The sequence below is a fragment of the Chionomys nivalis genome, chromosome 22, assembly GCF_950005125.1.
Source record: "Chionomys nivalis chromosome 22, mChiNiv1.1, whole genome shotgun sequence".
NCBI lineage: Eukaryota > Metazoa > Chordata > Mammalia > Rodentia > Cricetidae > Chionomys > Chionomys nivalis.
In genome coordinates this window covers 50,116,242-50,139,711 of record NC_080107.1, presented here as the reverse complement: position 1 = coordinate 50,139,711, position 23,470 = coordinate 50,116,242, and the positions used below count along the sequence as shown (strand labels likewise).

The 23,470-nt window shown below is 40.8% G+C and overlaps 1 protein-coding gene across 1 annotated transcript; it reads left to right on the top strand.

Annotated features, from left to right (window-relative positions):
- The first annotated feature begins 1,349 nt into the window (after positions 1-1,349).
- Positions 1,350-19,288, top strand: LOC130864367 (complement C5-like). Its single transcript, XM_057754625.1, has 10 exons — positions 1,350-1,414; positions 3,996-4,188; positions 6,504-6,666; positions 12,140-12,210; positions 12,518-12,609; positions 15,703-15,785; positions 16,057-16,135; positions 16,465-16,508; positions 16,841-17,038; positions 18,864-19,288. The coding sequence occupies exons 1-10, from the start codon at positions 1,350-1,352 to the stop codon at positions 19,286-19,288; spliced, it is 1,413 nt and encodes a 470-aa protein (XP_057610608.1).
- Positions 19,289-23,470: the final 4,182 nt, after the last annotated feature.

Genomic DNA, 23,470 nt, shown 5'->3' with positions numbered 1-23,470 from the left:
TAACTCTGCTCATACTGACCTCCTGTATTAAACTGTAGAAACCCTCACTGGAGCATGGAGGTATAAAGTGAGGCCTTCTATGACTGCATGAAAACTCTGGGGAGGGACATGTGGATTCACAGACTCACATCCCCCGTAAGCACTGAGTGTCTACTGGCTAGGGAATCAGAGGAGCATCTCTGCAGGGTTTCCATGCCGACACAACCCTTTTCCATCTACTGCACTGCTTCTTCTCTAGACTGGGATGGACCATGGATCTAGTCCTTGGATCATCTCTGCAGACCTAGTTACCCTTGACAATCACCAGTACCAAATATGCTACTGCCACTTCTTCAGGTCAGATTCGTTCTCTTTGTCTGTCTGTCTTTCTTTTTTTCTATCATCTATCTATCTATCTATCTATCTATCTATCTATCTATCTATCCATACTGTCTCTCTGTCTGTCCATCCATCTATCTATCCAACTATCTTCTTTTTATCTATCATCTATCTATCTATCTATCTATCTATCTATCTATCTATCTATCTACCTATCATATATCTATCATGTATTTATCTATATATTATCTATCTATTTATAATCTATCTATCTGTCTGTCTATCTATCTATCTATCTATCTATCTATCTATCTATCCATACTGTCTCTCTGTCTGTCCATCCATTTCTCTATCCAACTATCTTCTATATATCTATCATCTATCTATCTATCTATCATCTATCTTTCATTTATTTGGTACCAAGACAAGGTTTCTCTGTGAATACTTGCCTGTCCTGGAACTTGTTCTGTAGACTAGGCTGGCCTTGAACTCACTGAAATCTGCCTGCCTCTACCTTCTGAGTGTTGGACTTAAAGGCTGGCCAAAATCATTCTAAAACCATCCATTTAAAATGAAATCCAGGTGAGTCTTTCATCAATCTCAGAGACAAATGAAACCTGCCAAAATCAAGTTTGAAGGTGGCAGGGTGTCAGCACAAAGGACCTGGGTGAGACAAGAAAGTCAGAGGTAAGCAACTCCTGGCTCCTAGTGCTGAGCCTTCCTGCACAGTGGCAAGCACCCAGGTTAGGACCCTTTTACTTGTATTCAAAACACAAGTCCCTGGGCATAAGTTGATGTCAAACACCGCTGTCGTTATTACTGGAAATGACAGGATGGTAAAACATGTTTTGTGTTTATTAACACACCCTCATGTTCCCATTCCTGATTTTAACTTTCTCACTCAGAGATTGTATTCCCTGACGTTAATAATTAGCCAGAAAACTAATTTACCTAAACTCTTCAACCCAGTTTATTTAAAATAAAAGTAGCTCTAAGAAGGTCTTGTTCATGGGTTTATGCCACTTTCCACCATGGGCCTTTGGGGAGCACTTTGCTTTTTAATTTTCCTGGGCAAAACTTGGGGACAGGAACAAATGTAAGTAAAATGAACCATCTTCACTTTCCTGGGCGTCTTACCTGTGGTGAGCGAAAAGGAGACTTGGGTTGTATCGAATCAACAATAACTGTCTGCTCCTGACATAATGAGTGGGTAGTCTCAGCTGACCATGAGAGCCGTGGACACGTCTGGATTTGGTGAGCAGCTAACAACACAACTGATCCCATGAGACGGTTACCTGTGACAATGACAGAGATGATTATTCATTTCCTAGTCAGCAAAAGTGCAGAGTGAACCCGAGATCATCAATCTCATTGGCAGTTATTATCTACTTGTACTTGGTGCTTAGTTTGTGCTTTTCTTGATCTAAGTGCAGTTAAGCAGGTATAATTCAAATATGGTGTTCTTATAAAACCAACAGCTGAATTTTAATTATTGATGTAAAATATTATTTTATATTAGGTCATGTTGTATTTCCACTATGGAAAAAATGAAAAACTATGCTTGTAATAACATCTATATCATAAACCAGTTTGTCGTAATTTTATTGCTACCAGAATCCTGTCCATGTAAACACTGTGAACATCTTAGGATTGACAGTTAACTGATTCTACCTCACTGAACTTACTCTTTTCTGTTGTTTGTTTTAAGATGAGGTTTCACCATGTTGTCTAGGCTGGACTCCGATCATATGCCCATGTGAACCTCTGCCTTCTGCCCTCTGCTAGCTGGTACTATAGGCTAGACTTTTACTGCAGTCTCTTGGTTAGCACATAAATTCCCTCCTGTCTTTGTCACAAATGCATCTGTGGAAATACAAATGTAAAAGAAACGTGCAATGATACCATAAACTTGCACACGTATCTACTCTGAGATTTCACTGCAAGGCCACACTCACACCACTACCTTAGCTACCTTTATTATTCTGTTTTGACAGACAAGCAATTGCAGCTCAGGGACATCCAGATTAAACCCTGGGACCTGGACCCTCATGATTCTTGTCCAGGGGTCTTCAGAGTTCTCCTGCTCTACCCCATAGGCCCATGCTATGAAAGTTTTTCCTCTCTCAGAGACCATGAGGAAGTGTGCCATGGACAGCACAGTAGTTGATCACTTTGATTGATTCAGCAAATTTTTTGATCCTCATCCTAGTTAGGTTTCTGCCACTGTGAGAAAATACTGGACAAGGGGACTTCAAAGAGGAATTAATTGTACTCAGCTGTCAGAGGTTTTAGCCCACCACCGCAGGAAGGGTGTGACAGCCAGGACAGCTCCTATGGGGCAGCTCAGGAGTAGAGAGAGAATGCTTGCTCTCAAGCTCAGCTCCCCCAAACCCTGAACCCCATTGCATGTGGTGATCTAAGGGACGTTGTCCTTATCCACATTCATGTGGATGGCATCCCTTAGTTAACTTTCCCTGAAACCAGCATAGGCACAGCTGGCCAGATATATTTACTAAGCTCTGAGGCATTTTCATTCCAAGAAAAAGGACAATCAAGTCATCCGTCATGACACCTACTTTGTAATGTGTTCTGAGGGCGGGAGATGTTTCTAGAGCTTGAATTGTATTTGAAGAAGCAGAAAATGAATGAGTGAGCCTATGAAAATTAATGAGCCAATGAAGGAGCGAACGAGCCAATGAAGTAACAAATGAGCGAATGACAGACGAATAAACATGAAGGGAGTTTCCAGAATGTGAAGAAAGCAGCAGGAGAGCACAGAGACCAAAGGTCCCAGTTTATGACTATGGACTGATAAGGTTCTCTGTCAATGGTGATGTGCATATAGAGCCTGGAGGAAAAGAGGGGATGCCGTGCACATGTCTGCAGAGAAAACAGAAACAACCCTAGTGATACTTTCCTGTGCAAGCTCAGCAGCCTGAGCTTCTGAGAGTGCAGAGAAAATAAACAAGAAGAAATTTTCTCACATGTGCAGACTGTGTTGCTGATACTCCAATACAGACCAAAGTTCATCTGAAGGGAAGCCCCACAGCCAGCATTTATGAATATGTATTTATTTGTGTACGAGGGGTAGGCATGCCCATTACACTGCAGACATGGGGAGGTCAAAGGGCGGATTTTTTTTTTTTTTTTTTTTTTTTGGTTTTTCTAGACAGGGTTTCTGTGCAGCTTTGGAGCCTGTCCTGGAACTCACTCTGTTGACCTGGCTGGTCTCGCCTTCTAAGAGTCAGTTCTCTCCCTCTACTATGTGGGTTTCAGGGATCAAACGCAGGCCATTGTTCTTGGTGCCTTTACATCTCGATTACTGTTTTTCTAAATGGACACCAACCTCTTAGCTGTTGCTAGGATTCAATTACAACCTGTTTCATGCTGAAAAGTTAAGTTTTCCTTCATAATAAATTTTGACTTTCAAAATATAATTTTAGTTTGATTTTTTAAAACACATGTAGTTGTGGCTGCTCTGGAACTAACTTTGTAGACCAGGCTGGCCTCAAACTCAGAGAAACACCTTCCTCTGCCTCCTGAGTGCTGGGATTAAAACATGCGGTACCACTGCCTAACCTATGTTTTTAAAATTAATCTTCAGTGAAAGAAAAAAATACCAAAAGTATGAGAAAACCTGCAAAATAAACGAAACTTTTCTTTTACAGTTTAAACAGCTTCGTCATTTCACCACCCAAAGTCTTCCGGGTCGGAGCATCTGAAAATGTTGTAATTCAGGCCCATGGCTACACTGAAGCATTTGATGTGACAATCTCTATAAGAAGTTATCCTGATAGAAAAGTGACCTACTCCTCAGGCTGTGTTAATTTATCCCCAGAAAATAAATTCCACAACTCGACACTATTAACAGTATGTACTGATTGTTTGTTTTATGTGTTTTTGGTAAAAGTTGTGCAACACTTGAACCTTGGTAAAGCTGTAGTCGTTACTGTTGCTCCATAGCCGTGTGCTTGTGAGATGGTAACAGGGGGAGGGATGAGTGAAACCCCAAACTCTGTGCAGAAAATTACATTTGAATTTTGAGCCAAGTTTGCTATGCCCACATCCTTAAAAATAAACTCCTCTCTGCGACAACGTTTGGAGATGAACAGGAAATATCTTGAGGTGAAATTAGAAAAGGGAGCTGCTAACTGAATGTGCACACGGGCTGTTGAGTATTTGCTGAAGCTCAGTATTCCCAAGTTGTACACAGAGTTCCCGTGCTGGGGGACTGCTGACCGCTGCAGCCAGCAACTCTCTGGACACACACAAGGGTAGAAGGGACAAACTGGTCAAATAACTGCCGTTCACTGAGACATTTATGTTCAGACTGGTTAGAAACTTCTTTATTTTGTGCATCTTCGTTGCAAATACTGATGGGTTTCATAAAGACAAATTCCTGCAAGTGTGTCGTGGTCTTTGACTGTACTAATCACCTCGCCCCACCTCGTCCTCCTCTTATGCCACGTGTGTGTATGTACACAATCATTGTATCATCTGTGCAGAGTGACAGAAAACACGCAGTATTTGCCTTCTGAGTCTGGCTTCTTTCACTTTCTATGGAGACCCCCCATTGCATCCATTTCTGGCAGTTGTGTCCTTTGTGACTGAATAAAACTTGTTGTGTATATCGCATTTGCTGTGTCCACTTAGCTGTTGATGGACAAGCAGACTGTCTCCATAGCTTGAGAGTCGTAAACAGTGCAATGATGAGGATGATGAATAGTGCAAGCCTCTCTCACCACGTTGGCTTTAATCCCTCCTGGAAGATACCAGAGTGCTGCAGCTGGGCCAGAGGTATCTCTATTTTTAGGAACTCCCACACTGGTTTTCCTTGTGCCTGCACCAATTTTCACTCCATCTAGCAATGCACAAAGTTTCCCTGCCCCTACATCTTCCCCGGCATTCTTGGTTCTGTTACCGTTCTCAATGATAGCTGTTCCTCCTGCAGGGAGATGGAATCCCAGTGTCATTGACGCTCTCCAGATGATAAGGACGTCAAGAGATTTCCGCATGTCCACCAGTCCTCTGCTTCTCTGCTTATGAACTGTGTGATCGTTTCATTAGACAGTTTATTGCCTAGCTTGCTTGGACTTTTGTTTATTTTAGTTTTAGTACTTAGTTTTAAAAGTTCTTTATTCTAGAAATAATTTGTCTCAAAAATGCTAACATTTTATATAATGTCAGACTATGAAGGGATTTTGGCAAAACTAATTTTTAATTATTGTTCCTACAGTGGTTTTAGTTAGATTTGTTGTTGGGTTATGTTTATAAGACAGATTCTTACCTGAATAGACTTGAAAACAAGATCTTCCTGCCTCAGTTTCTGTAGTGCTATACTGTGCTTTTATTATTATTATTATTATTATTATTATTATTATTTATTCTTTTCCAGACAAGGCTTAGAAAGGAACAACCTAGAGTGGGTGAGAATGTTGCCACCTTCGTAGATACAGTGCCATCGCCATAACTGTTGATCTAACTCCAACAACACAATTTTACATACAAGATAGTAATCTTGCAATCTAGCTTTGTCTGCTCAGGAAATAGCTATGTATACCAGGCTGGACTAGAACTCGCAGAGATCTGCCTTCCTCTGACTCCAAATGCTTGGATTAAAGACATGCACCACTACAGGCTCATTATTATTTTTACAATTTCCTGTTAATGGGTATTTTGCATACATGTGTATCTGGGCACCACAGCATGCAATAACAGAGGAGAGAAGAGGAGGTAGGATTCCTGGAACTGGAGTCAGGTGATTTGAGCTGTCAGGTGGGTGCTGGGAACTGAACTTTGTCCTCTGGAAGAGCCACCAGTGCTCTTAACTCCTGAGCCCTGTCTCCAGTGTCTCTTTAAAATTATGCAATGCACAAGCTCAATTTTGCAGCCAGGTGGTGGTGACACATGCCTTTAAACCCAGCACCTGGGAGGCAGAAGCAGGTGAATCTCTGTGAGGTCAAGGCCAGCCTGGTCTACAGAAATTAGTTCCAGGACATCTCCAAAGCTACAGAGAAACCCTGTCTCAAAAAACCAAATACCAAACCAAACCAAACAAACAAACACCACCAAAAAGCTCGATTTGGTGTTATGAGTTTGCAGTGGTTTTTCCTCAACAATGTCAGCACGCTTTAGGACTTCACAATCACACTTTCACACCGTCATGTTTGTTTGTTGCTTTTCAGATTCAGGACAAACAGTTGTCTGCAGGACAAAGCTCATTTTCATATGTGTATTTGGAAGTCGTGTCAAAGCATTTTTCAAAATCAGAAAAAAGGCCAATCCTCTATGACAATGGCTCTCTCTTCATCCACACTGACAAGCCTGTGTACACTCCGCAGCAGCACGGTAGAGTATCTGGTGCTTCTTCCAAGGGAGAATGACATAAAGATGTGGAACTTTGAACATCTGAAGTTGAGTGTAGACCAGTTTCTACTAACTCAAGAGAAACTCAGATCCTCATGACATATTCTCACATAGCATTTTCACTTGCAATTTATAATGGAATTAGTAAATTAATAACATAAATAATGATTACTTTATCTTTCCTGTCATAGAATTTATTCATCAAAAATAGAGAAGACATGATTGCAAATACAATTTTGGCACTGGGAAATAATTTATCTTAAGATCATCTATTTAAAACAAACTTGGATTCAGTAGGTAGTTCCCATGTTGGAAAAAGCACCCCTGTGTAAAGGATTAGACCTCTGGCAGAGACTAACGTACATCACAGAGGTGCCCAAGTGCTGATTGTCCATGGCGAGTCACCTAAGAAAGTGTCTGTTATGCATGGTTTCATATTTATAGTTTTCCTGTTGAGGGGAAAGTCAGTAAAGACACTGTGACTGAGGAAAGTCTACATTTCCCCCCATGAACTGAAAATAAGACATAGAAAAAGTCAACATTGCTTGCAAAACCTTCTGCCTTTCCCTCTGCCACTTGCCATCTCTGGACAATTAGAGATGAATTTATGGAAGATGTACATTGCAGGAAGAATCAGGAATGTTTTTTATTCATGGTACTTTGGGGGACAGATGGACAGAGGCAGAGGTACTGTCATGTTTTGTTTTGGTGTTTACTTTGTGCACAATAGAGACCATCTAATTTTGTTTTTGTTTTTGTTTTTTTAATTTAATTATTTATTTATTTCTTAAAGATTTCTGCTTCTTCCCCGCCACCGCCTCCCATTTCCCTCCCCCTCCCCCAATCAAGTCTTTCTCCCTTGTCAGCCCAAAGAGCAATCAGGGTTTCCCGCCCTGTGGGAGGTCCAAGAACCACCCACCTCCCTTCAGGTCTAGTAAGGTATGCATCCAAACTACCTAGGCTCCCACAAAGCCAGTACGTGCAATAGGATCAAAAACCCATTGCCATTGTTCATGAGTTCTCAGTAGTCCTCACTGTCCGCTATGTTCAGCGAGTCCGGTTTTGTCCCATGCTTTTCAGACCCCGGCCAGCTGGCCTTGGTGAGTTCCCGATAGAACATCCCCATTGTCTCAGTGTGTGGGTGCACCCCTCGCAGTCCTGAGTTCCTTGCTCGTGCTCTCTCTCCTTCTGCTCCTCCTTTGGATCGTGAGACTTCAGTCCGGTGCTCCAATGTGGGTCTCTGTCTCTGTCTTCTTTCATCGCCTGATGAAGGTTAATATTCAGGAGGATGCTTATATGTTTTTCTATGGGTTCACCTTCTTATTTAGCTTCTCTAGGATTACGAATTATAGTCTCAATGTCATTTATTTATGGAAACCAAATATGAGTGAGTACATCCCATGTTCCTCTTTTTGGGTCTGTCTTAACTCACTCAGGATAGTGTTTTCAATTTCCGTCCATTTATGCAAAATTCAAGAAGTCATTGTTTTTTACTGCTGAGTAGTACTCTAATATGTATATATTCCATACTTTCTTCATCCACTCTTCCATTGAAGGGCATCTAGGTTGTTTCCAGGTTCTGGCTATTACAAACAATGCTGCTATGAACATAGTTGAGCATATACTTTTGTTGTATGATAGGACATCTCTTGGGTATATTCCCAAGAGTGGTATTGCTGGGTTGATCCCGACTTTCCTGAGAAACCGCCACACTGCTTTCCAAAGTGGTTGCACAAGTTTGCATTCCCACCAGCAATGGATGAGTGTACCCCTTTCTCCACAACTTCTCCAGCAGAGGCTATCATTGGTGTTTTTGATTGTAGCCATTCTGACAGGTGTAAGACGGTATCTTAATGTTGTCTTGATTTGCATTTCCCTGATCGCTAAGGAAGTTAAGTGTCTTTTGGCCATTTGAACTTCTTCTGTTGAGAATTCTCTGTTCAGCTCAGTGCCCCATTTTATAATTGGATTGATTAACCTTTTACAGTCTAGTTACTTGAGTTCTTTATATATTTTGGATAGAGATGCATTTATGGAAGATGTACATTGCAGGAAGAAGAGGGAATGTTTTTCATTCATGGTACTTTGGGGGACAGATGGACAGAGGCAGGGAGACTGTCATGTTTTGTTTTGGTGTTTAATTTGTGCACAGTAGAGACATTCTAATTTTGGTGGATGCTGATGATGTCCATGGTGAGGAGAATGGGGCTGTATGATAACCAACACATTCAGCAGGGCCACCTGTTATGTTGGGTTACGAAGGAAAGACCTAGACGGTGTCAGGATGTTGACACAAGCTCAGACAGTGAGTCATTGCCAGAACTGTTGATGTCACTTCAACAAGACGACTTCTTATATGAGATAGTAGTCTGTGCCTATAAGAACAATCTAAAGTCCTTATCCTACTGATGTATTTAATGTGAAGACATTTGAAGGATTATCAGCTTAAGCATCTTAAATAAAGGCTTAGTCTCCAAGGCTTTCTAGGATAAAGGACCTTAGAATATTGTCCAGAGTCCTGCAGTTCTGCGCAGCCTGGGTCACACCCTCTTTCCCAGGTCCCTTCCCTGCTATGTCCCCTCAGCTGTGGACTCAAGTTAGTTGCTTTTCTCATTACTTCTCAGGCACATGGAGGTGGATGCAGTGTTACTTCTGCATGGTACATTTTTATCTTTTTCTTTGACTCAGTAACTCCTGCTGGTAGCATCCGCATACACGGATCCCTTCAGGAACCTGCAACTACAGCTTGGCCTGCCACCCCCAGCACATTTCCTCTCTCTCTTTCTTGTCAGTGCTAGGGATAAGTCCAGGGCCTCCTACATCCGAGCAAGTGCTCCAGCACATAGGAACATCTCCAGTACTTTCTTTTGTTTTCTCAAAATCCAAGGGTGTGTCTTCTGCAGCACCTGCACCTCCGTGCTCCTGGAAACCTACATGACTGTTTCTCCTCTCCTAGAGCATCAGATGGCATGCATGTCAGACTTGGTCACCACTCCTATCTCATTGTCTAGCACAAAGCAGGCATTGCAATTAAGTCATGGCTTCAATACCCAGATTTTATTCATCTTGCCTCTGATACACTAAGATTAATATTCTAAATTAACTAAAAACTAAGTTAGAAAGTATGCAAATAATAGTCACTGAAATCATAATGATAACATAAACATTTGTTACTACTTTTATGTTGAGTCATGTAGAGACTCTGTTAGTGCCTGTGAGTGTCATTGGGAGGTGAACAAATCTTCCCGTTTTATTAATGAGGTTTAGAGGATAAGATAACTCAGAACAGGAAGAGGAAGCAGCGAGACAAGACCACAGTTTGAACATGAGAACCTGTGATCGTAGGCTTTCCACACGCTGCTAACAGCTCCTTCAGGACACCCGGACAGGGGAGGCAGGTTTGGCATAGACGAGAGGGACAATATGAGGTGGTGACAGCACAGACGGGACCAGAGCACAGGGTGTGGGTGACCTGCTCATCACACTGGCTTTTTCTTGTTACCTGGTAAAACAGGATTTCCTGGGACATCTCCGTGGAGTTACACAGTACGGGCCAGCTTCGAAATGGTGTTGGGCTTAGGGCACTATTTCTGTTTCAGTGTGGGGACCAAGACTGGCTATGACTTAAGTTGAAAACTCTCAGAGAATGAAAATGTGTCACTGTGCTGCTGCAGAGTCAATAGCTCTACCAGTATGTTCAGCCCAGAAGCAGACAGTGCAGTTTAGCAACTGAGCTCTGGTAGGCACCCTGCTCCTCCAGATCTTTGGGTCTTCTGCCTCCTGTTCCATAGTGCTCCCTGATCTCAGGTCCGGGGCTGTGTTTTAATTGTATCTTTTGGTGCAGGGCACCAATGGTCACGCACTCTCTGTATTTGCAGCAGTTGTGAATCTGTGTAGACGACACACAACCCCCATGGGGGAGATTTTAAACGCCTCCTACACGCAAGAAGAGCTATAGACAGTCAGTTGCTGCTCAGAGAGGGAGGCTGGGTTTACCCAGGGTGGAGCCCCCACAGCTGATCCAATCCTGAACAGTTAACCCTAAGCACATGCACATAGGAACAACACTAAATCAACACGTGTGCATGTGTGTGTAAATATTACAATAACAGGTTTGCAATTATCTACTAATGCATGGAATTCCAAAAAAAATAAAGGCTTTAAGTTAAAAGATTTTGAGCACAAAAACAAAGACAAGGAAGATATTTTAAGGGATCAGATTCAAATTTATAAACATTAAAAACTACAATAACAGAGAAGGAAATACATGAAATGTTCCACGAATTTTTTTTTCTGTGAACCACTTTTTTTGTTGTTGAGAAAAATAGGGTTTGTCTGTGTAACAAACCCATCTGTCCTGGAAATCACGTGGTGCTAGACCAGGCTGAGCTTGAACTCATAGAGATCATTATGCCTCTGCCTCCCAAGTACTGGCATTGAATGTATTTGCCGCCACCTGTCTCTGTGCACCTACTTCCAACATGAATAAAAGAAGAAGAAAATTAAGCACGAATCAGCTGGGAGACACACAGCACTTAGAGAGGAGGGTCTCACAGGGCTTGGTGGTGCGTGTCCGTGATCCCAGAACCAGGGAGGCTGATGAGAGGAGGTTGGGAATCACAGGCTAGCCTGGGTACTTAGCAAGGACACAAAGAGACGTGTTTCCGGACAGAGTGCTGCCTAGGGTGTGCAAGGACCAGCAGTTCTGCAATGTGGCCTCTATTCTTTTAATGATTTTGACTGAGAGCGAGACTCTCTGCCCTCGAAGTTGTTCTCCTCTACATCACTCATCCCCGAGAACTAGACAAGAGACAAGTCTCGGCTCGAGGGCCGACGGCCTAGTGACTGAGGAGAGAACAATCACAGGACCTGGGGCAACAGATACAACATAATCACACGATCACAGCATATCACAAGAAGAGCTAACTTGGAGCCTTGCTATTTTTTATAAGAGGAAGAATTTATGCTATATGAACCAAACACCTGTTTGCCCTCCACCCTCCAGCCCTATTGTAAGGCAATATTGTATGTTTTCATACAACCTACAGCGGAGCTCACATTTTTGTTATGAAATTCCCAATAAATGTAGGATTAAGTACAGAAATAACTAATTTTATACTATTCACATGTTTCTAGCAAGTTGAACATAGTATTTTCATAAATTAACCTTCCTGTTCACTATAAGTAAATCTTGAGAACTTATGTTAAAGTGAAAGAATCTTTAGTAATATATATGTTTACCAACAACTTTCTTTTAAATATAAATTTTTATCTAGGGGCTATATTTGTTTTTTAACAAGATTTATCTCATTGAAAATGTTTTAAAAATATATTATTAATATTTGGCAATGTCACTCACTGTATCTTAAATCATTTTCACCCTGATGATGTTTGTTTCAAAAATTACAATAGAGCTTGCTCAACAAGGTTTTTGACAATATCACTTCTTCTGCAGTAAAGGTTGGCGTGCTTTCGCTGGGAGATGACTTGGAGCCAGTTACACGGGAAACTGTCTTAACTTTCATTGTAAGTATGTGTTTAGTCCCCATGATGCTTTCCTCACAGATGGAAACTTGGAGCAGGGCTGTTCCCGTGCAAGAGCTTTCTGGTCACATGAACAAACTCTTCCTAAGCGCTTGCTTACAGTTCTGCATCTCCATCCAGAGTTGAAGCAGGGCAGCTCCTCCCTGTACAGCTTCATCTCCTTACAACCCTGGCTTCCAGCATTGTGGCCTTGGTAAATCTCTAGTCTTTGAAAATTACCTGGTCATGGGTATTACCATGTAACAACGAAAAATGACCTAAGGCGGCACGTTTTCTTATTTCTCTAAAGGACCCTGAAGGATCAGAAGTTGACAAGGTGCAAGGAAACAATCTTACTGGAGCTGTGTCTTTTCCTGACTTCCAGATTCCTTCTAACCCCAAGTATGTAAAAGTGTTCGTTAATAAGTTGTTCTCTGAAAGAAAGAAAAACCACGTTGAACTTTTGGTTGTGGGGCAGAGGAAAGGTTAAGTGCGCATCTGCTCTGACCAAGGACAACAGATATGTGGCTATGTGAAGCCTTCCAAAGGATGGTAGAAGTTAGGCCCACTTGTCAGAAAAACACAAATGAATCCCAGATACCAGAGCACTGCCCAGCAGACCCGGAGTCCCAGATTTCCAGCACACCTTGAAAAGAGAATCCCTTAGATGTAGATATTACCAACCAGCCTCAGCAGATAGCAAAAGAGTAAATAAATACACAGATACACACACACACACACAGAGAGAGAGAGAGAGAGAGAAAGTTCCCAAAATTTCCCACCCATTCTTTTTATAGAGAGAGCAATCAATTTAGATAGAAACAATCTTCAGTTGTCTTTTTTGCCTTTTCACCCTAACAGAGTGTCCATCTCTGAGGAGAGGGCATCAGGTTATGGTCTATTGGGAGAGCAATTATGCCTAGCAGGTGCGGAGATTTAGTCAAAACGTGTGTATGTGTGTGTGTGTTGTGTGTGTGTATCTGTGTGTGTGTGTTGTGTTTGAAAGAAAAATTGTTTATTTGGGTTCATATGCAAGGATTTAAGACCATGCTCATACAGAGGTTTATAAATACATGTTTAATGAGCACTGCTTGTGTTGGAACTCACAGTAAGAGAGCAAGCTGCCAAACAGAAGTCAAGTGCCCACAAACCCTGTTCTCAAGGAACACAGAGCAGGATGTCTACGACAAGGGCAGCTATACTGTGCTGTACTATACTGTACCGTTCCTTATGGTACTGTACTACACCATAACATACTATACCATACTGTACTGTACTGTACTGTTCTTTACGGAACTGTACTATACTATTCTATAATATATTGTACTATGCTATACTTTTCTGAACTATACTATACTGTACTATACTATACTGTACTATACTATAGTAATATACTATTCTATACTATACTGTGTGGTTCTTTAATATACTGTACTATACTATACATAGCTACAGCAGACATATCCAGTAGAAACACTTTAGAGTCACTTGTTCTGCGTCCTCTCTAGGGGAAATTGTAGTTGCCTCATTTTGAAACATTTTCTGAAGTTGGGAGGCTGAAATAATCTGGATGATTTAAAATGATACAATTTCTTAAAATGTCATAGGCTCAGTTCTCAGTAGTCCTCATTGTCCATTATGTTCAGCGAGACCGGTTTTGTCCCATGCTTTTTCAGTCCCCGGCCAGCTGGCCTTGGTGAGTTCCCGATAGATCATCCCCATTGCCTCAGTGTGTGGGTGCACCCCTCGCAGTCCTGAGTTCCTTGCTCGTGCTCACTCTCCTTCTGCTCCTCCTTTGGATCGTGACACTTCAGTCCAGTGCTCCAATGTTGGTCTCTGTCTCTGTCTTCTTTCATCGCCTGATGAAGGTTAATATTCAGGGGGATGCTTACTGAGAACTGAAGAACAATGGCAATGGGTTCTTGATCCTATTGCATGTAATGGCTTTGTGGGAGCCCAGGTAGTTTGGATGCTCACCTTAATAGACCTGGATGGAGGTGGGTGGTCCTTGGACCTCCCACAGGGCAGAGAAACCTGCTTGCTCTTTGGGCTGAGAAGGAAGGAAGACTTGATTGGGGGAGGGGGAGGGAATGGGAGGTGGTGGCGGGGAAGAGGCAGAAATCTTTAATAATTAAATTAATTAATTAATAAAAAAAAATGTCATAGGCTCTCTAGTGCAGAATCGAGTCTGCTATATTATGATTCTGATTTCCCAGACATCACCTTGTGCCAGCTGTCCACGGCAGATCACTAGAATCCATCAGACTCCACTCTCCCGTCTTAGCAGCTTGGCCTCTGTTGTCCTCTATGCACAGAACCCATTCTCCTTCATAGTTCTCTTCTCTGGGACATGGGAAAATGACACTTTGTACAAAGCCATCCCTGGATACAATGTGATGTCTGCTTCACTCTCCACCTCCTTGTCCTGTGTATTTTCCTTCTTCTCCATGTCTTATTCATTGTTTCTTTGTCACCCCCTCCCCATGTTAGACTCCAGGCTCCTTAAGATCAAGGCCCTTGTTCATAGTGTTCATTTTAGCTCAGCAATTCAGCATCCTTGGTCCTCGGGTTGAGCAAGGACAATAAGCACGTCATGACAACCGTGTTTTCTCCTCCATTAATCTCATCCCTTATCTGCATGGTAGATACGGTTTTTCTCTCCCCAGTGATGTTTGTAACTTGTATAAATCAAACCTGCTCGGAAAACATGTGAGAATCTGAACTGGTATGGATTGTTTGCTATAAAGTCTGCGGTTCTTCTGTCTTCATCTTTTTTAAATCTCAGTGTAGTACTCACTGACTTTTTCTTTGCTTGTTTGGTTTGGTTATTGGCCTTTGATCTTTAAAGAAAGGGTTTCTCTGTGTAGGCCTGGCTGGACTCTGTAGCTGTTTACATAACACCTTAACTTGAACTCATAGATCTACCTCCCAAGTCCTGGAATTAAAGGCATGAGCTACCACTGCCCAACCTTACTAAATTTTTTGGATGAAGCTTGTTGGACAGGTTGTTTTATTCTTTAAAACAAGCCATGCTTTGTTTCCAAATATAATTTTGCTTGTAAATGTGAGATTTACTTTACTGGCATGCCATCTTTTAAGACACTTTATTATCAATTTTTATACTATGTTGTGAATTTAACATAAAATTCTGGATTAAGTAAATTCTGAAATTGTCATCAGTTGTCCAAAGAAAATTGTGATATTTGAGCAAAATATAAATGAAAAGAATACTATCTAAAAAACTAATTGTTAAACAATTTATTTTATCTTTCATATGTTCAGTTATGTCTATTTATTTTGGAAATATCTTTCCTCCAAACTTTTACTTAGGGTATGTGTCTGAGTGTGTGTGTGTGTGACAAATCACACACACACACACACGCGCGCACACACACACATATTCTTACCTCTTCAAAACAGAAATTACTAGAGTTCCTCTTGATAAATTAAAACTCTTTGTTGCCCTCCATAATTTCAAACATCTGGTTTCCACAGATACGGTAGATGGACGATTCAGGCTAAATATAGAGAAGATGCTTCCACCAACGGAACGACACACTTTGACGTCAAAGAACACGGTAATCTTCAATCTAAGACTCATTTATAGAACGTTAGTTTTGTCCCAGTAATTCTTTTCAGTAATGTAACTGATGAAAACTGCTCCCAAGTGGGGATGAGGCCCCTGAGCCAGGATTGTGGGAAGTCCTGGTTGGGTATGCCGCTAGGGAGTCAGTGCTTGTTAGAGATTGTTAGAGGTTGTTAGAGGGACACGATGATGTGGAAGAGAATACCGTCATGGGGTTGTTTTAGAAGGATTTTATGCCTTCCACACCTCCTTCTCTCTCACATAAAAAGCTTACAATTTAAGTCTTATGCCAATAAATGATCTACAGCATGAACTGAAAATTCAAGGTACTCTAATGTTTTGGTGGTTGTTCAGGAGTCTGAGGTCAGCTTGCCTGTTATACCCGAGGAAGCCAACCGGTCCTTGTGGATTCGTGTTCTTCATAATACAAGTGGTACGGTCCCCAGAGGAGCCTGGCTTATGGAGGATCTTTCTAGGCTTATGATTTTAAGAAAAATAAACAATTAGCAACGAGTCAAATAGTTAAGTCAACCAATGATTAAGTTGATGAGAGTATTATGGGTGATATTGTAGGGACAAGACCTATTTTTAAATAATATAACAACAGTATGACACTGACCACTCTTCCCTCACTCCATTCTCCCGCTCATAGATGAAGCCCAAGCCGTGAGTCTCCAGCCAACAGATTACCTGGAATGGAAAATAAGAGAACAAGGTAGTCCACAAGTTGTATAGCACTGCAGTTACTGCATTCAAGACCAGAGCAGAAGACACGGGGTTTCCCTAATTGCAATGCAGTGGGCAGGGAAAAGATGCTTGTGGAGGTTCAGTTCACCCCTCTAATGATCCTTCATGCAATCTCAGGATTTCATTGGCCAGATCCTTACCACGAACAAAGCAGTTCTTTATTATTTCCTCCCCTAAAACTATCTAAAATGTTTATTTCCCCGAGCATCTGGTGAAGGAGTCCTTTGATGGTAGAGAAAATAACGCTTGAGATCCCTACGACTGTTGGTGGTAAGGACACGCGTATTGACATCGTTTCAGCTGCTACATACAAACATCCGGTGGTAAAGAAGTGTTGTTATGATGGAGCCAGACGTAGTGAGCATGAAACCTGTGAGCAGAGAGCAGACCGTGTGAAAATAGGCCCAAACTGTGTCCAAGCCTTCACTCAATGCTGCACCATGGCAACCCAGATCAGAGCTAATGACACCTTTAAAGAATTCATCCTTGGTCATGATGGTAGGTATTGTATTTTCTATGAGAACCTTCCGAAGTCTGGGTAACTGTGTAAATGATCTTCTCCAAGAAAAGCAGTTTTCATGTCCTACTTACGATTAGAGGTGAAAGGCAGATAACTTGCAATGCCCAGAAGGAAGCCCTGTCGTGTATTTGGGGAACTGGAAACAGGATAACACACTCATAGAACACTAGTCCAGAGCGCCAAGACTCAGTGGCACCGAAGGCCAGCTCACTATGCAGACTCGAAGGAGATTGAGAATCTCCAGTTGATAAAATGCAATGATTCAGGAACATTAGAGTCACCAAAAGTTGAAATCTTATTTCAGTCTTAGCATTAGTAAATTTGTCAGGATTAAAGCACATTTTGATGTTTCCAAAATTTTAAAGACTCCCATTCATTTATTTTCTTTAAGGAATCCAGTGGAGTCCAAAGGTGCAGTCCTTTAATCACAGCACTGAGGAGGTGGAGACAAGTGGATCTCCATGAGTTCCAGGCCAGCCTGGTCTACAGAGTCAACTTGAGGACAATCTCCAAATCAACAGAGAAATCCTGTCTTAAAAAAACAAAAATAAATAAATTAAATAAAGATAAAAGAAAAGAAAACAACCAGAAAGAAACCTTCTTATTTTACTTTTAGTATTTTTCTTTTTCAATTATTTCTTTATTTGGGAGATTATGATATGATCATATTTTCTGCTTTTCCTTTGCTTTCTCCAAACAGTTCATAAATTCCTCCTTTCTCTCTTTCAAATATATACCCCTTTCTTATTAATTTTATTATATTCACACGTGTATTTATGCATATATATGTATATACATATATTACTAAATATACCCTTCTCAGTCTATATATTTACATATAACTTTTAAGAATGACCAATTGTCATTGGGTGACCAGTGCTCTTCCCTGGGGAAGACTCTCCTGAGGCCAGCATTCCTTAGTTACCCATATTTCCTTCAGTAGGATGGAGGCCTCATGGTCTTTACCTCTCACTCTGGCATGTCTATTGTTGTTGTCCTTGTTCAGCTCACATTCAGGGGGACATGTCGGTGAGACTATGTAGGGATGTGGGATTCCCCTTTGTATGCTATAAATATGTTTTATTGCTATTGGTTAATAAAGAAGCTACTTTCGGTCAATGGCTAAATAGAATATAGAAAGGCTACAAAAGATAAATGGAGACAGTAGGAGGAGTTAAAGAGATACCATGTACCTGCCACAGGAGACAGATGCACTGGAACTTTGCCAGTAAACCACGAGCCTCATGGTAAAATACAAAATAATAGAAATGTGTTAATTTAAGATGAAAGAGCTAGCTAGAAATATACTTAAGCTATGGGCCAAACAACATTGTAATTAATACAGATTTTATGTGATTATTTTAGGTTTGGGCAGCCCAGAAACAAACACTCAGCCTCTGCCTACATTGTGGTACAGGATCTGGTGTTACTAGGAGTCAAAGTCTCACACAAAAACCTGATCCTCTGGCACACAACTGCCTATGACCAGACTGAGCCCTCTTCTAGCAGCTGAGAGCACCTACATTTGTAGGCACATAACCACACACTGACATATAACATACACATGATTAAAATATATTAAATATTTAAAGCAATAGAAAAGTGTCCACATAAGTATTTAGAATATGGAGAACATTACATATTTCCCATATAGCATTTTATTATTGACTTTTCAATAACTGATCACATAAAGTATGATCTCAGTGACATAGGTGAGGAAACTGAGAATTGAACCTAAAGAAGTCGCAGTATATCTAACTTATACCATTATGAATACAATGGTGTATCTAACTCCTACCATAGTGAACACAATGGTGTATCTACCCTATATCATTGTGAACACAATGGTGTATCTAACCTATGCCATTGTGAACACAATGGTGTATCCAATCTTTGCCATTATGAACACAATGGTGTATCTACCCTATATCATTGTGAACTCAATGGTGTCTCTAACATATACCATTATGAACACAATGGTATCTAACATTACCATTATGAAAACAATGGTGTTTCTAACCTATGCCATTGTGAACAAAATGGTGTATCTACCATATATCATTGTGAACACAATGGTGTATCCAATCTATACCATTATGAACACAATGGTGTATCTAACCTATACCATTATGAACGCAATGGAATATCTAAACTATACCGTTATGAACACAATGGTGTATCAAATCTCTACCATTATGAACACAATGGTGTATCTAACCTTACCATAATGAACACAATGGTGTATCTAACTTATATCACTCTGAACACAATGGTTTCTCTAACCTATACCACTGTGAACACGGTGGTGTATCTAACCTATACTACTCTGAACACAGAGGTGTATCTTACCATCTGACAGTGAATAACACCTAAGGATCAATCATTTCCTCAAAATATTTGAGACAAGCTTCAGATTCACAGTAACCACTTCCTATCACCCACTAGGCTTCAAGAGCTCTGAGGTGGTTCTGGGAAACCAGGCAATGGTCCAGGTTTCAGATGCTATAAGAATTTAGCATTAAATGAATATTATTATTACTGGCTTCTGTAGGTGAGGCTTGTGTTTATTTGGTGTTTCAATTTCTTTTTTATTTTTTTAAATTTTACTGAGCTCTACATTTTTCTGCTCCCCTCCCTGCCTCTCCCATCCCCTTTTCAGCCCTCCCCATAGATCCCCATGCTCTTAATTTACTCATTGGAGACAATGAAATCCAGAAGGTCATGGTCAAGTATCATGCAGACATTAAGAGACCAAGGATGCCAGCCCAGACTACTATACTTAGCAAAACTGTCAATCACCATCAAAGGGCAAAACAAGATATTCCATCACAAAACTAGACTTCACCAATACCTAGCCACAGAATACTAGAAGGAAAACTCCAACCCAAGGAAGGAAAACTAGAAGGAAAACTCCAACACCAACAAAAACACAGAAAACTGATGATCTCATAACAGCAAATCCCAAAGGAAAAAAATGTAGAAATTAACATCATCAACAAAGAAAACTAAATTAACAGGAGATATCAGTCTCTGGCCATTAATATCCCTTAATGTAAATGGACTCAACTCACCTATAAAAAGGCAAAGGCTAACAGATTGGATATGAAAACAGAATCCATCGTAAACAGAATCCATCCTTCTTCTGCCTACAAAAAACACATCTCAACCTCAAAGACAGATATTGTCTCAGAGTAAAGGGTTGGGGAAAAAATATATCAATCAAAGAAACAAGCGGATGTAGCTATCCTAATACCCGATAAAATAGACTTCAAGCTAAAATCAGCCAAAAGAGACAAAGAAGGTCATTTCATATTAGTCACAGGAAAAATCCATCAAGAGGAAATCTCAATACTGAACATCTATGTCCCGAATACAAGGGCACCTTCATATGTGAAAGAAACACTTCTAAAGCTTAAATCATACATTAAACCACACACTAATAGTGGAATGTTGCGGGAGTTCCTTCCGCTCCTTCAGCCAATAGCCACTAAGATACCAGCCCATTGGGGCATGGTGTCTCTCTGTTTAAAAAAGCAGCAACTACCCTCTGCTCGCTTCCTTGCTTCTGGCTCTGCTTCCGGTGACTAGGCTCCTTTCCTGATTGCGCAGAGGGCTGTTGTCTGGGATGGTAATCTGTAAGTTTTCCCCTTTAAATAAATAACTATTCTATTAATCATAATTCCGAACCAGTGTGGGATTGTTTATGACTTATGCCTTTATCTGGTGCCCAAACATTTCGTTTTGAACCCCCCCCTTCCTGCTGCCACTAGCTCGGCTTGGCACTAGCCCTTCCTCAGCCGTGGCCTGTGCCCTGTGTGTGGAGCCAGCAGTTCAATATAAATTATCACTCAGTGGCTTTTCTTGTTGCAATTCTTTATATTTTCTGACTACATGCCTCAGATTGGCTTCAAGCCCCCATGCACCCAATCATTTGCCTCCCCACATGGATTTAAACTCCATGCCTTCTGGGCTTTACAGGCCCAAACAGTCTCTGCCCACCTGGTTTGCTCTTTTCTGAGTCGTTTTTAAATCTTCCTTGCAAGTGCAGCCCTTAAGTGGCACAAATCAGAACACAAGCATTTGTCAAAAGCTGCAACCCCTTGGGGCAAGTCTGGCACATGGAGGCATATGCGGCTTCTGGGTTGCTCTTCTCTACCCCTGGATTCTGGGTTTCTGGTTCCATGTATGGAATTTATTTAATTACATTTAATTTGTTGAGCAACTCATATTTCCCAGTTTTTAACAAATACTAAGGTGGACACTGAAACAGGACCCCATTTCCATCAACTTTACAGTGGTTCTAGTCATGACTCATCAACAGCACCAATTACTGGATCATAGGTAATCTGGCAGTTTTCATTTCCAATGCAACTTTTACTGCTTTCTTTACTAATACAATGGATTATATCATGCGGGGTTTATATGACTATGGGGATACCTTAATTTACTGGTGACTAGGTTTCAGTTTTCTTTTCCATTCTTATCATTAAGGAAGAATATGGCACTGCTAAGAATAATACAGTCTTTACAAACTAATAATTAATGGCTAGATGAAAGGATTAAAATTATTGAAAATCAGAGGTTATCTGAACAAGTGGATACTACGATAGACAAAATTGACTCCACATCCAAGGGTACTAAGAAGTTACCTGAAAGGGTTCAGGCTGTTGAATCTGATGTTCAGACATTATCACAAAGTTCTGATAAGGGACAGACAGAATATACCTCCAAGATGGGAATCTACATGATATACAAGAAAAGTTTAAGGAGGACATGTCATCTTTGAAGGCAAAAATTAAAGCTTTGGACTCACAGGTGCAGAATGGGGACCAAAAAATTGATACCTTAGTGAAATCACTAGAAACACATGCAGATCAGGAGATTTGGGATTTAAGAGAGACAATGATAAAAAGATTTGAAATGATTGAAGAAATTATTGGAGCTGGTGAACAGAGTAATAAGGTACAAGGACAGGATACAATGCCACCACCAGCTATTAGAACTGGCTTACCCAGGGTTTTAACGACATACCCTGTAATTTTTTCTGACAAAGTGTCAACTTCTAAAGGCTCAAAGGGAGTCAAAGAAACTGCAGGGATGCCAATAGGAATGAATGATCTAAAAGAAATTAAGCAAGCTGTAGTTAATTATAGCTTGCACTCTTCATTTGTTAAGGAAATGATAAGGACTTGGGCTTCTAATGTCAGAGCTACCCCCCTCCATGATTTTTCTCAGGTAATGTCTGCAGTTTTAGATGATGGACCTTCCTTGATGCTTGGAACTTATTTCAGAGAGGAATCCAAACATATGGAACAGCAAGGAAGAGCAAAAGGTGTGGATGTTTCTCAAGATCAAATTCTTGGTGTAGGACTATATGCCAATCCACAGGTCCAAGCTCTTTATGACGAAGAAGTATTGTCCCTATGTCACAAAGCAGCCTTGAATGCTTGGAATAGAATACAAGATCCAAAAAGAAGGGTCGAATATACAATGGTTAGGCAGGGACAGAGAGCACCCTTTACTGACTTTTTGCAATGATTAATTAAGGCTCTAGATATAGGGGTGACAGACCGAGCTAGAAGAATACCTCTTTAATCTCTAGCTTTTGAAAATGCAAACATAGAATGCGAAAAGGTAATTGGGCCTTTAAGGTCTAGATTAGCACCTATGGATGAATGGATTCAGTATATGATGAATGTTAAGACATTTAGCTATAATGATGAATCTTCGGTAGGAGAAGTGATTTTCAAAGCAATGAGGGGACATCAAAATGACAGGTGTTTTAATTGTGGTAAATAAGGACATCTGAAAAGGGACTGCAGGCAAAGAATTTCTAGGAATAATATCTCCTCTGGGAATGACAAAAATAAGAGACCTCAGCCTTCAGGTATATGTAGGAGGTGCAGTAAAGGCAAAAATTGGTCCAACAAATGCAGGTCAACAACAAAAACAGACAAGGTAACCCGATACCATCAGGAAACCCCTTGAGGGGCCCTCGCAGGCCCCCAAGCCAAAAGTGGCCCAGTCATTCCCAGTAACAGTGGAGAACGTGTCTCACCAAGAAAATTAAAAACTCCAATATCTTCTGTAAAATGTAATACTGGTCTAAATGATTAATTACAAGTGGAGGATGAGTCAAAAAATCAAGTAGGACAGAGTAAATGTATATTTTGGCAGACTTCTACTAATAATCAAAGACCAAAGTTAAGAGTCTGTATAAATGGCACTTTTATTGAAGGCTTATTAAAAACAGGTGTGGATGTAAGTATCATTATTCCAGAATATTGGCATCCGAATTGGCCTCTTCAAGAGGTAAATGTTCAGTTCCTGGGAATTAGAACTCTATCGCGTGTAAAACAAAGCACAAGATGGGTTGAATGCATAGGGACTGAAGGGCAAATAGGAAGACT